At 41.8% G+C, this 15,497-nt stretch overlaps 1 protein-coding gene across 7 annotated transcripts; it reads right to left on the reverse strand.

The window, feature by feature from the left end:
• Window positions 1–218: 218 nt before the first annotated feature.
• On the reverse strand, window positions 219–13,614 carry LOC148876503 (auxin-responsive protein IAA9-like). Of its 7 annotated transcripts, none has more exons than XM_088967026.1 (7): window positions 13,098–13,384; window positions 12,754–12,810; window positions 11,262–11,993; window positions 10,951–11,177; window positions 10,670–10,811; window positions 2,004–2,065; window positions 219–673 (listed from the first exon to the last, which is right to left on the reverse strand). In XM_088967026.1, exons 3-7 carry the CDS (start codon window positions 11,957–11,959, stop codon window positions 636–638), a joined length of 1,167 nt encoding a protein of 388 aa, XP_088823152.1. In that variant the 5' UTR covers window positions 11,960–11,993; window positions 12,754–12,810; window positions 13,098–13,384; the 3' UTR covers window positions 219–635. The 7 variants fall into 7 exon arrangements, with proteins under 7 accessions (XP_088823152.1, XP_088823153.1, XP_088823156.1 ...); XM_088967027.1 differs by having other exon boundaries at window positions 11,262–11,996; window positions 13,098–13,380; XM_088967030.1 differs by lacking the exon at window positions 13,098–13,384 and adding an exon at window positions 12,138–12,218 and having other exon boundaries at window positions 11,262–11,996; window positions 12,425–12,771.
• Window positions 13,615–15,497: the final 1,883 nt, after the last annotated feature.

The raw sequence follows: 15,497 nt of genomic DNA on the forward strand, positions 1-15,497 counted from the left end.
AATGTGGCTCAGGAACACCACCACCTTTTTTATTTTTTTGAATCAGAAACCAAGCACCACAATGTTGGAATCCAAGTTATCTGTTAAGGGATAAACCCAAGGATCATAGACAGTAAATAAAATATTTGATCATTTAGGATCATCAAGTGGACAAGTAATAAATCAAGACCAAATACATCAGACAATAAAAACCATCCACACATGGACAAACAGTCAAGTAGATAATAGCAATAGCAGTTTGGATTTTGGAATATCATAAATTCACAACATAGAGCGGGTCCTTGAACAAGCACACTTAGGCAAACAGACAGGTTCACATCAAGCTCTTTACAGACTTGTCCCCTATTGGTAACAGGAACTTACATAACACTAGTTAAATTAAGCGGTGCTCCAAGACATTGCTTATCTTAGAGGTTTTATAACTACAAATAATAATACACACAACATAAACTAAACCAACATGAATTACCAGGCAATCAAAATATAAATAGAAATGACTAAGCATCTAATCCATGATTTGCCATCCAGTCTACATCCCGCTATTCTCTTTTCTCCTTCAGGTTCTTCTCTGCTTATCTTGAGTGTTTTCCATTTGGGTCGCTGACCAGAAAGCAATTATCATGTTCAGACACCATTTAGTTCCTGTTCCTGCATTTCTCCATGGCCCTTGGAGCTGCAGTGAAAAACAAAATGATACCTAAGATACAAATTTATTCTGGAAGAAACTCAAATTTGCTCAGGTGATGTCACTAAGAGAGTTCCACTGTTATAAACGCAATGAGGTGCTAACTAGTCCATTTAGCCTCTCTAGTCGATATCAAGACTGGTTTGCAACCCAATCTCATATAAGCAAAAACTCTGTGCACACAGCATCCAGATGCACATTGGGAACCCCTACATATATGTTCAATTCAAGATGTTCTCAATGTGCGGCTGCATGCCCATATAGGAAATGATTTAGGTGTCCATAATTTAACGATGGATATTGCACTGAACAGAATGGAATGGCAAAACAGGATTCATGTAGCCTTAGACTTCGATGATGATAATTGTTGATTCCACAAAGAAATAAAGCCTTAAAATAACTGTGGTTGGATGGTCTAACTATTTTAAGCAAGTCTGGATCTGCTACGACAATAACACTACAGCCATACATTCGAAACATTTCCCCATGAATGACAATATACAAGTACAGGAGATGCTCCAATGCGTGGCTGCAATGTTTCGTATATATGTGTGGGTAGCAGATCCAAGATCATTTGAAGCCTGATTACCCCAAGTTTCTGCATTGTAATTATTGACAAACTAGTTATTAATACAATTGGTCTGGCCCAAAGTCAATCAATTAGTCAATGCTTTGATAACACTGGAGTGTTCCTTTAAATCAAGGAAATAGGACATATAAATGTAAATGTCTCACACGACAACCTAGAATGCATAAACTAGGGAATGGAATTTGCACAAGAAACTATATAACATGTTTGGGGCCAAAGGAGATTTTCAGCATTAAAAATGCATGAACATAGCAACCATAAATTAACTTCTCCCAAATGGCTGATATTTACTATAAAAAGTTCTTGCCCACTTAATTCATTAGTTGATTCCACCCAAAGACGGTACAAAAATGAGTGCCTAGAAACCAGAAATGTGCATCTTCTACGCAAAATATGTGCATGATAATTTCACCTCCCTGTCATCCATCTGATCAATATTATGTGCACAGACTGGTTTAAAATTCATTTTTATTCTAGTCAGTTATTACTAACAAACTAGTATAGGATAATGGAGATTGGAAGCATTGTGACGTGGTGACAAGAAGCATGGGATTTTCATCCATATCCTCCCTGAGCATGAAAAGAAGGGAATAAAAACGTATGGGCAACATGTAATCATTTAATGTGAGTGGACTCCGAGTCGTGTCTTCAATTAGGTGGGGTATGCAATCCATTCTTCCGTAAGGTCAGAAACTCAGAAATCATTTTCCAAATGGAAAATATACACACCTAAGCCAATGGCATCAGAGCTTTTCATAATCCTCAACCGTTTGCAAGAATCAATGAACATCCTGTCACAAATCCAAAGGCATGTTTAGAATGTTTATGCACAGTGCAGTTCAATCATCAAGTAACATTGAAAAAAAACAAATATTTTGGTCTTCATCTACTTTAACAACAGGTATGAATGAGACAGTAGATAGTAAAGCTAGCATTACAAGTCTGTCCACAGATTCCTCAAGTCAAAAGGGAAAAACAAAAGCATATATGAATGAGACAGTAGATAGTAAAGCTAGCATTACAAGTCTGTCCACAGATTCCTCAAGTCAAAAGGGAAAAACAAAAACATGAGTTTTTGTGCGAATATAGGGGTTTATAGGGTGTACTGTCTTGTCACTTGGTGATTTATGGGCTTGATGACAGCCAAGCCCACAATGCTAGCAACAATAGTATATTCAAGACCTTCAAGGCCAAAACATATAAAATACCAAACTTGTTCATGTTATTGGGTGGAAAAAAACATCAGGCCAAGTAACTTGTTCCTGTGTAAAGTTGATAGGATCTGGTTCAGCAGAGAACCAAGGCAGGGGGCACCTGGGGCCCTGGTTCATCCATCTCTTGCTTCAGGTCTCAAGTCCAGCAACCTGGTGAAAGTATCCCACGTGACACCTCCTATCACGTTTCTCTACACCTGAGGGCGATGTCAGCATAGCTAACACGAGCATTCCCAGTATTTTAAAAGCACAAGGTGCAAAAAAACGCACAAGAGCCAATTTGCGCCTGAGGTGCAAGGCAAAGTGTGTGCCTTTTTAAGAAAGGCGCAAAATTACATAAAAAAAGCTAAAAAATCAAAATTACATAAAAAAAGCTAAAAAGCCTTTTTTTTTTTTTAAAGTGCAAAAAATTCAAAAAAATATTAAACATAATGTTAATAAAAAATATAAACTTAAATTTTAAAATAAATGTTTTAAAAAAACCTATTATCCAAAATTAAAATACATAAGCATAACATGTAAAGCGTATTCAAATGAAAATTTAAAAATAAAAACAAACATAAAAAGCATTTTCAAGCATAGAAAACCCACAATCTCTTTTTCTCCTTAATTGCATTGCTTCAAGTAGCTAATGTGATGTATAACATATTGCATTCTTGATTTTATGAGCCGCCTTTGTACCACACCCCTCAAGGCAAACCTGAACAAGTCTATGTTGGGTCTGAAATTCTTATTTCTCACATCCGAGAACCCCCCTATTTGCTAATGTTGTTCATTCATTCATTGCAATAAAATATCTTCTTAAAAGACGATAAAAGTTATAAAATCATTATTTCTTAAAAGACAATGAAAGTTATAAAATCATTATTTCTTAAAAGACAATGAAAGTTATAAAATCATTATTTCTTAAAAGACAATGAAAGTTATAAAATCATTATTTTTTAAGTGAGAAATAAGAATTTCAGACCTTAACATAGACTTGTTCAGGCTTGCCTCAAGAGGTGTGGTTACAGCAAAAAACGCAAAACTTTAAAAAGGCACACGCCTGGGCTGAGGCGCAAGGCACATCAGGCGCACACCTAGGCACACCAAGCATGCGCCTTTTGAAAGGGGTGCACCTAGGACCTAGGCGAAGCACGTACCTCAAAATGCACCTCGCCTGTGCGCCTAGGCGCGCCTTTTAAATCACTGGCATTCCTGAATCGTCTATAAATAACTGCTGAAAATCCCTAAAGAATAAGAAAAAGCATTCAAACATTCTCTTCTGTCTCTGTTACTTACTTCCTTCTTTCTCTTACCCATTTTAGGAGGAAGAGATAACTTGAAGAAAGCAAAAAGCTCATTTGTTTTGAAGTTTTATCAAAAGTAGTGCTTGTGTATTCGTGATTCTGGAAAATCAGCTTCCTCCTAGATGCTCCAGGTACCTTTATTAGAAGGGTTTCCAAGAGGCTGGACAATGGACATAGGGATAGCAATTTTCCCTATCACCACTGGGTACCTGTCCTCCCCAACCAGATGGGGTCGGGGATGGAGACTGCTATGGCAGGGTGGGGACAAGAATGGGGACTAATTGGGATATAAGAGATGGGGAACAAAAGTAGTTCTATATAGTTACAATAATGCCACTACATATATTGGACAAATTTCAAATTTCTATTTTATCTTGGTGATTAAAGATGTTAGTTAAGTGCTAAACCAATGTAGATTAGTGCATTTTTTCTCTTTTTTTAAGTAAACCTTTCTCTCAAATAAATCTTTTAATTAAAAAAAAAAAGAATTCGGGAATTCAGGTCCCTGATGGGGAACCCATCTCCATTGTGGATTAGGGATGGAGGTTGATTTATATACCTGACGGGGATTGGTGTTGGGAGTGGGGAGTTAAGAGTTGTTTATGGAAATAGGTGCTCTCTGGACTTCTGTCATCAGCAGCAAATATGGAAAAGATGCCAACGATTGGGATGGCAAGTTTCACTTGAATCGAGTGAAAGCCAGCAAACCTTGGAAACATATAGTTTCTATCTAGAATACCTATATTTCTTCTATTAGATACAAAGTAGGAAGTGGGGATAAAATCAAATTCTGGACTGACCTTTGGTGGGGAGAAAACACTTTGGCTAACTCTTACCTCCGCATATTTAACCTTTCCCAAACCCAAGTCACCATTACCTCCTGTCTCCTTGCTTCCCCACCTGAAATAACTGAGCTTGGAAATTTGCTGCACTCCTTAAGAGAGGTCTATCTGTCCCCCTCAATCTTTGTCCAAAGAATTTGGAAGCTTCATCCTGCCGGTAAGGCCCTAGTGACGGAAGCCTCTACCTCTAGGTTCCCTTTCAAGAGGATTTGGATTTCCCATATCCCTCTTAGAGTTTCCTTTTATTGTGTGGGAAGCTTGTTTTAAAAAGATAAGCACTTGCAATTTGCTACAGAAGAAAAACAGAGGTAGGATGTGGGTCTATTTCTTGGCATGGTGAACTAACAGAGCACCTAAACAAGGGAGATTTGGGTCTATTTCTTAAACCTTGCTGGCAAGGTTCAAAATTTCAATACAATACACCCCATATCAGACATATTGTATCGTATCGATAGCTTTCCGAAACCCCAAATAAGGGGTGTTTCGGAATTTGGGGACTTTCAGGGGGTAGGCAAGCCTAAAACGGACGCCCTGAAACATTTATGAAGTATCGAAACACTCGGTACGCCTGTTCATGCATATTGGGCGTATCGATACTTTAAACGTTGCTTGTTGGATACATCTGGGTCACTCCTGAACACATTGAAGACTTCTTTGGCAATGGCAAGGAAGAGGACTAGGAAAAAGGGGGAAAGTTTACTAGTGACAGTGGTGACTTAAAGCAGTAATGTGGGGGGTGTGGGAAGAAAGAAACAACCAGATTTTTGACAATAGAGCTAGATCTATGGGTGATTTGATCTCTCATATATCCTACTTGACTACTTGTGCAATCTGTGGGTGCTGAACTTGGAGGTGTCTAAAGGTTTACATCTTTGAATGATCTTCAATAAAATATGGTGGAAATCTTGTTATATTCTCCCATTTCTCTAAAAGTAACAAGCTTTCCTCTTTTAAGAGAAGAGAAGTTGACTCTGAACTTTGATGGAGATGCCCTTGTTAATCCTGGTGTAGCCAGGATTGGAGGTGTGTTTACTGGCTGTATTAACTGGACTCCGTACTGCAAGAGAGCAAGGCTGAAATACAGCTGTGCTAACTGGACTCTGTACTGCAAGAGAGCAAGGCCTGTCTTTGCTAGTCATCAAAGGTGATTCTAGTAATACGATAAAGTGGATGGGGGGAAGGAAGGTGGGTCGTGGAGGCATGCACATTACCTAGATGAGTCAAGAGATCTACTGGACTCATTGAATGTCAAATTAATCTAGATTCTGATACATGCCTTTGGAGAACTTACCCCTAAAAGCTAGCTGTTAGAGGGAGGAAACCCAAGCACATATATATCCCACAACAGCATCCCATACTACCGATGTGGGATACCTCACATTAGCATCCCATACTACTAACGTGGAACAAATGGATCGTAACAATCCACCACGCCCCGCAGTCCCGACGCCCACACAAGCTGGCTTTGCACTAGTCCACCTAGTCCTGGCCGAACACTGCAATACCGACATCACCACCTATGCTGCAGAATTGCACCTAGGAGGCATAGTGTAGGCTCTGATACCATTTGATACATGCTGATGAAGGGTTTTTTGGCAGCACCCTTTTGTTGTGACTACTTCCTAGTGTTTGATGACTCCGAGGTTGAGCTGGAGTATTTCTGCTGAATGAAGGCTTGGATGCCGAACTAACTGGATTGAATTAGGAGGCTGCTCGGGTGCCGAGCTGGATAACTCTTCAAAGAGACTAGCCAAGAAACTGTGTCAGAGGACCCGGGGTGGCTAACCAGGCCAAGTCGCTCCGATGCTTAAGTTAGTACTCTTGTAGTAGATTGCGAGCTAAAAATCAGAAAGTATGAGAGCTAGAATGTACTTAATCGCCTCTTTCCAGTGTCATTGGGGTTGGTGCCTTTATATAGGCATTGTTTGGCGAGGGCCTCACGCATTGCATTCGAGATTTCCAGGAGGTCACTCCTAACCGGTTCAAGATCCTCAGAGGTAACCGCCATGCACGTTGACCATCCTCCGGAACATTCGATACATGGGCCAACTTCAGTGAAACCTGGGAGCATCGAGATATGCATTTTGTCAGTGAACACATCTCGCAGGTTATCGCCTGGTCCCCAGTCAGGCCAGCAAGCCCTCGAGGGAGGTCGCTCCTCGCGTCGAGGTCACTTCGGCCGATGACGAGGTGCTACAGGCTGACCCTGGATGAGGTGCTGCAAGCCGACCTAAGTTGTGGTCGAGGTCGCTAGGTCGGCATAAAGGCAGGTCGCCAGGTCGGGGTAAAGACAAGCCGTGATCTAGGACTCCAAATCATCACTTAGGTGGTGTCTAGGTGTCATCTCGCTTGGGAGCCTTGAGGGGCTCGACCCGCAAGGGCGTTTGCATAGTTCGTAGGTCGCTAACTCCCACGGGAGCTGCAAAGGGTTCAATCTGTAGGGGATACCTCACAAAGAGGACTGATGAGGCTTATCCGAGTTGAAATAAAGTCGGTAGAGCTGCTTAGTCTGTTGGCCATCAACTTCCTACGAGAACCATGATTGGCTCGACCTTCGAGGACAGCCTTACTCCGAGGTGCCTGTCGTTGAACTGCTAGTTGTTAAGGTTGTTCTGCTACTACTTATACTGCATCGACATGAATACGTCGAGCTGCTCCCATGCTCACATCTGGAAATACATGCTTCATCTCGTGGAATTGCCGTGATTTGATCCCGACAGGAACTGCTGATGGCTCTACCACAGGGAGAGGGGCGTTCACATGCAGTAGCGGGGTATTTATTTGGGGCACTAGGGATGCTGAGTTTGGCTTGAACTTGTCTGATTGTCACAGGGGAGTTCTCCAAGTTCATCATAGATGTTTTTGCCCCCCAGTAATCGGTATTCGTTCTAGGTGTTGATGTTGCTCAAATGTGCCTTTGAGTTCATAGAAAATGGAATTTAGAAAGTGAGAATTTTAATTTCTAAAAGGTGAGATCTTTAGTTTTCTGGAAGATGAGGACTTGGCCTTTTAGAAGGTGAGAACTTAGCTTCTTGTAGCGTTTCCCACAGATGGCGCCAATTGATGAAGGGTTTTTTGGTAGCATCCTGTTGTTGTGACTACTTCCTGGTGTCTGATGACTCAGAGGTCGAGGTGGAGTATTTCTGCTGAATAAAGGCTTGGATGCCGAACTAACTTGATTGAATTAGGAGGCTGCTTGGGTGCCGAGCTGGGTAGCTCTTCGAAGGACCCGGGGTGGCTAACCCGGCCAGGTCACTCTGATGCTTAAGTTAGTACTCTTGTAGTAGATTGCGAGCTAAAAATCAGAAAGTATGAGCTAGAATGTACTTAATCGCCTCTCCTGTGTCATTCGGGTTGGTGCCTTTATATAGGCATTGTTTGGTGTGGGCCTCACACAACACATCCGAGATTTCCGGGAGGTCGTGCCTAACCGATCCGAGGTCCTCGGAGGCAACTGCCATGCACGTTGACCATCCTCCGGAACATTCGGTGCGTGGGCCAACTTGCCAGAAACCTGGGAGCGTCGAGATATGCATGTCGAATTTGTCGACGAGCACATCTCGCAGGTCACCGCCTAGTCCCCAATAAGTCGGCAAGCCCTCGAGGGAGGTCGCTCCTCGCGTCGAGGTCACTTCAGTCGGTGATGTGGTGCTACAGGCTGACCTTGGATGAGGTGTTGCAAGCCGACCTAAGTTGTGGTCGAGGTCACTAGGTCGACATAAAGGCAGGTCGCCAAGTCGGTGGTAAAGGCAGGTCGCCAAGTCAGGGTAAAGACAGGTTGCCAAGTCAAGGTAAGGACGAGCCGCGATCTAGGACTCCAAATCATCACTTAGGTGGTGTCTAGGTGTCATCTAGCTGTTCTGAGATGCCATGTGTCACAATGTTATTGGAGGGCCAAATCCGCCCTCATCACGTGCCTTGGGAGAACTCACCTCTAAAAGGCCCTATAGCTTTTAGGGTTGAATTCTCCCAAGGCACGTATCAAAACAAATGTTACGATTCCAATTGGGTGTAACATGAATTCCATCTACTTCGAGGGAGATGAACACTTCCAAAGAGAAAAACAACTTTACAGCCAACTCCTAAAGAAAGATTTAGCCTCACCCACAAGCCACGTGTCCAAATTCAGTGCAACCAGTCTCTCCGTAAAATGGACTAAATTAGACGCATTACATGGACTCTTGACCAAATCAATGCAAATACTTAACTATCACCCCTCTATTTTCTCTCCCATGACCACTACTAACACCAACCTCTCTAATTACTTTGACCCTATGGACCCATCAACGATCCCACTTATTAGACACGTGACAAATTCCTAGAGTTAAAACTCTTTAGCAAATAGCTTGGCTAAATCTGGTGCACACAAGCAAAACTTGTATAGTGATTAGCAAAAATACCTTCGCAACTTGTGTGTGGTTTGTCCTCTTGTACATTTTTTTATCAATAGTCCTCTTGTACATTTTCTCACGTACTTTCTTTTCTATGCTATATGAAATCAATTACTCTTTTTCTCAAAAAGAAGAGTTGTTTTATGGAAACTTTAAGAAATAGAAACAAGAACAACAAGGCCATGCAGACTATGTATTTAATTTTTACATGTGATTCATGGAATTGGATTTTTTTAGGTTGACTTATCGGCTTATCCAAAGCAAACTTGTATAAATCTTCCGTGTCTCAGCCAAGGTTCAAAATTTCATCACATACTGGCACATATCAACCGAATAGTATCATATTGGTGGGTCACAGATACACCAAATATTGAGGCTTTTGTATTTTGACCTCTTTCACCAGGTAGAGAAGCCTAAGACGGACCCCTCTAGTCAAGTTTTGGAAAAAACATGTAAATAAAAAAGAGGTCCATGTGGTCAAAACACCCAATACACCACATGGTCCACGCCCCATCCAATGTACCAGCGTGGATCAATATGACAATATTTGGAACCTTGGTCCCAGCTTCATATCTAAGCTAGTTCAGCTACCAATTTACATTCGCGGACACAAATATACGTAACAGATGGGAGTCATAGTATCATATTGGTGGGTCACTGATACACCAAATATTGAGGCTTTCGTATTTTGACCTCTTTCAGCAGGTAGAGAAGCCTAAGACTGACCCCTCTGGTCAGGTTTTGGAAAAAACATGCAAATAAAAAAGAGGTCCATGTGGTCAAAACACCCAATACACCACATGGTCAGCGTCCCATCCAATGTACCAGCGTGGATCAATATGGCAATATTTGGAACCTTGGCCCCAGCTTCATATTTAAGCTAGTTCAGCTACCAATTTACATTCACGGACACAAATATACGTAACAGATGGGAGTCATAGTGTCAGCATAAGAGACAAAAATTCTAAATTTTATTGCAAGTACAAATGTCAGTAGAATGTAGCAAGCACATTTTCCTTTTTTCCTGGAAAGAATAAAATTTTGTACAAGATAATAAATAAAGAAAACACGTGATCTCTGCATATCATATAAATATTGGTACGATAACATAATTTGATAGGCACCATGAAACAACCAAATAGGTCTGGTTGATCATGATAGAGCTACAGCTCCAACCCAATACATCCCCCAACATGCATATATGTGTATAAGATACACATATGTACTTCCTATAAATCATATACACTATTTATAAATGCCATTGTCATGGTAAAATACAAGGCATCAAGATCCACCTTGAATTATGGACGAAATCTAGGTATTGCAAGTAACTTATGTGGATTATGGAATTATCCAGGCGTTTCTGCCTGTAGTACTACTTTTTTCCGTGCATGCATGTACAGTTAATAATAAAAATGCAAATTTCTCCTCTTCTGTAATAACCTCTAGAAATGCATTTTAAATACTGCTAAAAAATAACCAACATATCGACTGCAAATAATCATAAATAATTCCCCCATGGATACCTAAATAGTATGTTTGCAGGATGACAGGGAGTTTAAATAATTTTTTTTTTTTATTTGATGATCAGTCGGTGTCCATAATTTATATTGGTTCTATGGAGGTAAATTAAAAAGATTAGGTTGGATTAGTGCTTACTCCCAGGGAACATCTCCCACAAGCATCCAGTCACCATCCTTGTCCTCGTAGGTAAGAACATATTCTGATCCATGTAGAAGGTCCCTCAGCTTACTCTCACTCAGCATTTCCCTCCCTGGTGCTCCATGGGAGCCACATTGACCTGAAATCATGCAAAGACTGCAGTAACTGGATCTATACTAACATATTTGTCTCTTAAACAAACTGTCTGAGCATACATCCACATGGTCACAATTCAAATGAAAGAAACTACACAAGATTAAGACTCTGAACTAGCTCACCTATGGTAAAACAGCTGAACATCTTCTCAAGAGCAGAAGACAGCTCCTGATAAGCAGAGTAAGTTCTAAGATCCACCTTCCTAAGATATGGAGCACCATCCATGCTGACCTTGACAAAGAGTGCACCTGGACCTGGTTTCCCATCGACTTCATCATTGTTCTTTGAAGTGGTAGCCAGTGTGTTCTTCCTGAATGATCTAATTGGTGGCCAACCCACAACCTGTGCCCTGCCGTGAATGGAAGATCAGTGACTGTTCCCATGGTAAACTCAAAACCATTTCATGAAACCCCTCTTCAAGTAATTTACTTACTTAGCAGCAGGTGCACTGGTATTGTTGTTACTAGCACCTATCGTGTTATGGTCGGTCTCATTGGAAGCACGAGGCTTCAGGGGCACAATATCTTTCTTCATGCCAGGCTGAGGTCCAGAGTGTTCTTTCGCGGAAGCAGATTTTACTCCTGAATTCAGTGAAGGCCTCACTGGTAGAATTGCATTTACCCCAGGGCTAACATGAAATTTCCCTTGGGGCTTGGATTGAGAAGTTTCTGAATCAGATCCAACAGAGGGAAACATCCAATTACCTTCTGTAAACACAGCACTTTTCACCTCCGAGAAGTTGTCCATGGCATCCGAGAAACCTCTTTTGTTGCCTGTGACAACAGCTTTCTGTGAAGATGAGTAGATACCATCCTTTGAAGGGAGTAGAGGAAACAAGGGCTTCTCATCTAGTTTTCCAGGGTTCAGAAGGCACAGTTCAGGATCCCTTTCAGGAGATTGAGATCCAGGAAGCCCAAGTCTAAGCTCTGTGGCTTTCAGATTCAGACTGCTTTTATTTTCTTCAGCTAAGCCAGAGATTGCAGAACTGTCCACCGAAGAACAGTCAGATAATCCCATGTAATTACGCTCTTTCAATCCTGAGCCATTCTGGCAGCTACAATCAACAGAGGGCGATGAAACAACTGAGACATTGCTCTGTCCCTCCCCAACACCGAGCAGTGGTGGAGACATTAGGTTTCCAGAACTTAAAAGTTTTCCTCCCAACCTGCTGGCATTCAAACCATCCTCCTTTAGATAAAACTTAAAATTCTCAGAAAAGTTGCATTCCTGCTATTCGAGAAAGCCAAAAATCTAGTCATTTCAAAACTGAAAATGAGACCTAACATCAAGTCGAATAATTAGATACTACCGACTGCGGAGGCCGATAAAAACCAATCACAGATGCTGAAAGATCCCACTTCTTTATAAGCCAATTGTCAGGAAAACATCACTAGCATTATAAATTATAAATAAGCACGTAAATATGTAGTTAGAATTAAAACTCGAGAAGAATCCGAAAGGTTGAGGATTTAAACGGAATTTAGAGACAGAGTAAAGCTTAAATACTGACGAATATAAACTTGATGATTAGGAAAATTTTAATACATAAAGACAGCTAATATAAACATTGAACCCCTGCACATGTGTGGAGGAAACCTGATGAGGTTCCGGCCACCCCGAGAAAGTTAAGCTCTCTAATATGCTCAGCTTGGAGAACAAGAGATCACAAAGAATAAAACCGCCAGAGAGGCAGAGAGGCAGAGAGATGTAATGCTATACAAGTTTTTAACTCCACCCACAGAGAGAGAGAGAGAGAGAGAGCAATGCAGATTTAAGAGATTGAAAGATTAAGAAATTTATAGAATAGAAAGATCTTTGTATGGCACCATCACAAGAGAGAAATGGCACGTTCATAGAGAAATGGTAGCACTGGGGGGACGAGTGGGAGATAAAATATCTGAAGAACAGAAGGTCGGAAGACTAACCAATTGGCGGTTCCACCTCAAACGAGGAAAGATGATCGTAGAAATAAACTAATGAAGCTGGAAAAGACATACAATTAAGGGATCAATATGAACTCAAACTATATTTATATTAAAACGGAGAAAAAGCAAGAAAAAAAACCGAAAACCAGTTTTTCCACATCCACAATGACACTGGCAGACAAGAAATCACAAAAACCAAACAGTCTCGGAGAAGAAAAAATACAAACCGCAAAGGACCAAACATACCATGGATTACTCGAACTCAACCAGAACAAGCTCAAAATAGAAGCGGAAAAACTTAAAAAAGAAAATATGGGCCGGACACTGAAGATTCAGACACTTACACGGATTTTGTGTGGATCACAGTTGCAGTCTTGCAGAGACGAGGATGAATTAAGCTTTCGATTCACAGAAAATACACGAGAGACGAAAACGGAGGCAGAAAAGAAGCAGAGCTAAGGCCCCTCCATCTAGCAGAAAGCAACAAAAGCTTCTTCCTAGGCTGTTCTCTGTTAAACTCAAAAACAGAAAATAAAACCAGAAACAAAAATAAAATAAATAAATAAATAAAATGAAAACAGAAAACCAGCCTTTTTTTTTCTCGCAGAAAATTTTTTTCTGAAATTCGGGCAGTTGCCATTATTATACCCCCATTTATCAATGTTCCGAGGGAAACAAACCAACAGCTGCAGTTCTCCATCACTTGCATCCAGACCGTTGATCTTCCAGTTCAATTAGAAATAAAAATTTTCTGGACGGTTCTCACGAGTGGTGGGGCTGGAAGAGGAAATGGTATGGTCTACAGTGCGAGGCTTGTTGGGTGCCAAATGACAAATACACCCTTTACTTTTCTGCTAATACAAGTATATAACGACTCCGATTAAGGTTATTACGATAACAAATGGCCTTAGAGAAAGAGAGGAATTGTCTGGCCAAATTTACAAACTCAACCACTCCAATAACCAATAGTCCATCCACTCTGGTTAACGGTGGAGACTCTATGTTTGATTTGGCTTGGTAGAATCACCAGAATGCCCTTATCCGAGCATAGTCTGATAGCTGGAAGCCTGGAAAGATGGGTGGGGGGGGGGGGAGGGGTTTAGGTTGAAAAAACAGGAAAAGAGAAAGGGTAGAAGAGGAAATTGAGGTGTAGCGAGCAGTGGGTGTAAGTCACGTAAGGAGCATTAATTGGGTGAGAATGAGTAGGGGGACAGAGGAAAACAGGGAATGAGATGTGAGGGGGACAAGAAAGCGGCATTTTAAGTTGGATTGCCGGGTTGGGATTAGGACCCCTAACCCCTCCATTTCCCATCCATCTTTATCATTGCTTTTCTACTTTTTCCCACTTAATTGTTTCCTTTTTTTTTTTACGTTTTTTACTTATTTTTTAATTCCAAATACTGTAGAGTGTAGACTGTAGTGAAGCGACAGAGTTCAGTAGCCATCATTAAACTGCCTCTGCCTCTCTCGCACGCCCTTACCCATGCACATGCATGCATCGTCGGACAGCAGGGCCCTGCTTTAGATGGACGGTTGTGATGAACGCGGCGCATATAGGAATCTGTATCCCTCCGGATGCAAATGGTGCATGCATGCATGGGGCATGATGAAAGCGACGGAAGAAAAAAAGGATTATTTTAGAAAAAATAAAATATAATAAAAATTTGTGTGGGGTATCGGCTTTTTAGCCGCAGATTTTGCGGGATGCTGCCACGACAGCGGGACCTACTGCCGAAGCCCTACCATGTTTTGCCGGTAAAACCTTCGCTGTTAACCTTGTTTTAACTTTAAGCCGAGGCTTAAAAGGAGTGAAAAGGCTTTTCATTTTTGGCTTTTTTGTGGTCCATCTCAGCACACAATGAACAATCAACCCTTCTTAATAACCTTTTTCGCCGGCAAAAATCATTTCTTGGGTCTCCTCTTTTTCCAATTGATTTCCGACACGTCACCAGTTAAACATGCTCGCCACGGGTAGGCACGTGGCCTGGGTGACACGTGGAAGGTCAATACTCTGCCCCTGCCCCCTGCCCCTGCATGTATCATGTGTGACGATCCGCTGGGGCGGCCTCACGTGAGACAACATCTGACAATCACCAGATGTGAAGTCCCCCAGCAAAACTTAATTTCAACCAAGTGGTTGTCAGGGACGGGATGGACGGACCTCTCACATGCAGAGAGAATCGGACTCCTTCGCCGAAGCGGTCAACACCACCAGTCATTCAGGCCACCGCATGTTGCCACGTGGCTAGTTCTTTAAGGAATGTAGATCCAACGGAGGGAAGTAAAACTGGATCTGGATACTGTTGGTGTTTGGGAAGAGTGGGAGGCTTGTTTGATGGGAGGAAGACATGAAGTAGTTGTTTGTCCGTGTCTGATGTCTCCCGTCTCCGTGTGACGAGAGAGGAGAGGAGTTGGTAATGAAACCGTGCACAGTGAACAAACAGAGCCTAAAATGTGATGCCCAGCGGTTATTTTGGTGATGTTGAGAGTTGAGAGCCCACCAGTAATTTGGTTTGGCTTACAGTTACACCCACACGGGACGGGAGTAAGGGTGGTCATCATCACGCCCCATGGATTCATGAATTGATTATTAGCAACCAAACAAGTCCAAAGCTGTATTATTGATGATGGGCTCAACGGTGCCATAACGATCCATCAAACTGTTTGTGCACGTGCACTGGGACCAGGCGATCATTGATCAGATGTGTTCATCCCTTCGATGGGTACTCTTTCTTCCTCTCCTT

This window comes from Nelumbo lutea, chromosome 1 (genome assembly GCF_056320005.1).
Source record: "Nelumbo lutea isolate HS-2025 chromosome 1, American lotus-T2T, whole genome shotgun sequence".
Taxonomy (NCBI): Eukaryota; Viridiplantae; Streptophyta; class Magnoliopsida; order Proteales; family Nelumbonaceae; genus Nelumbo; species Nelumbo lutea.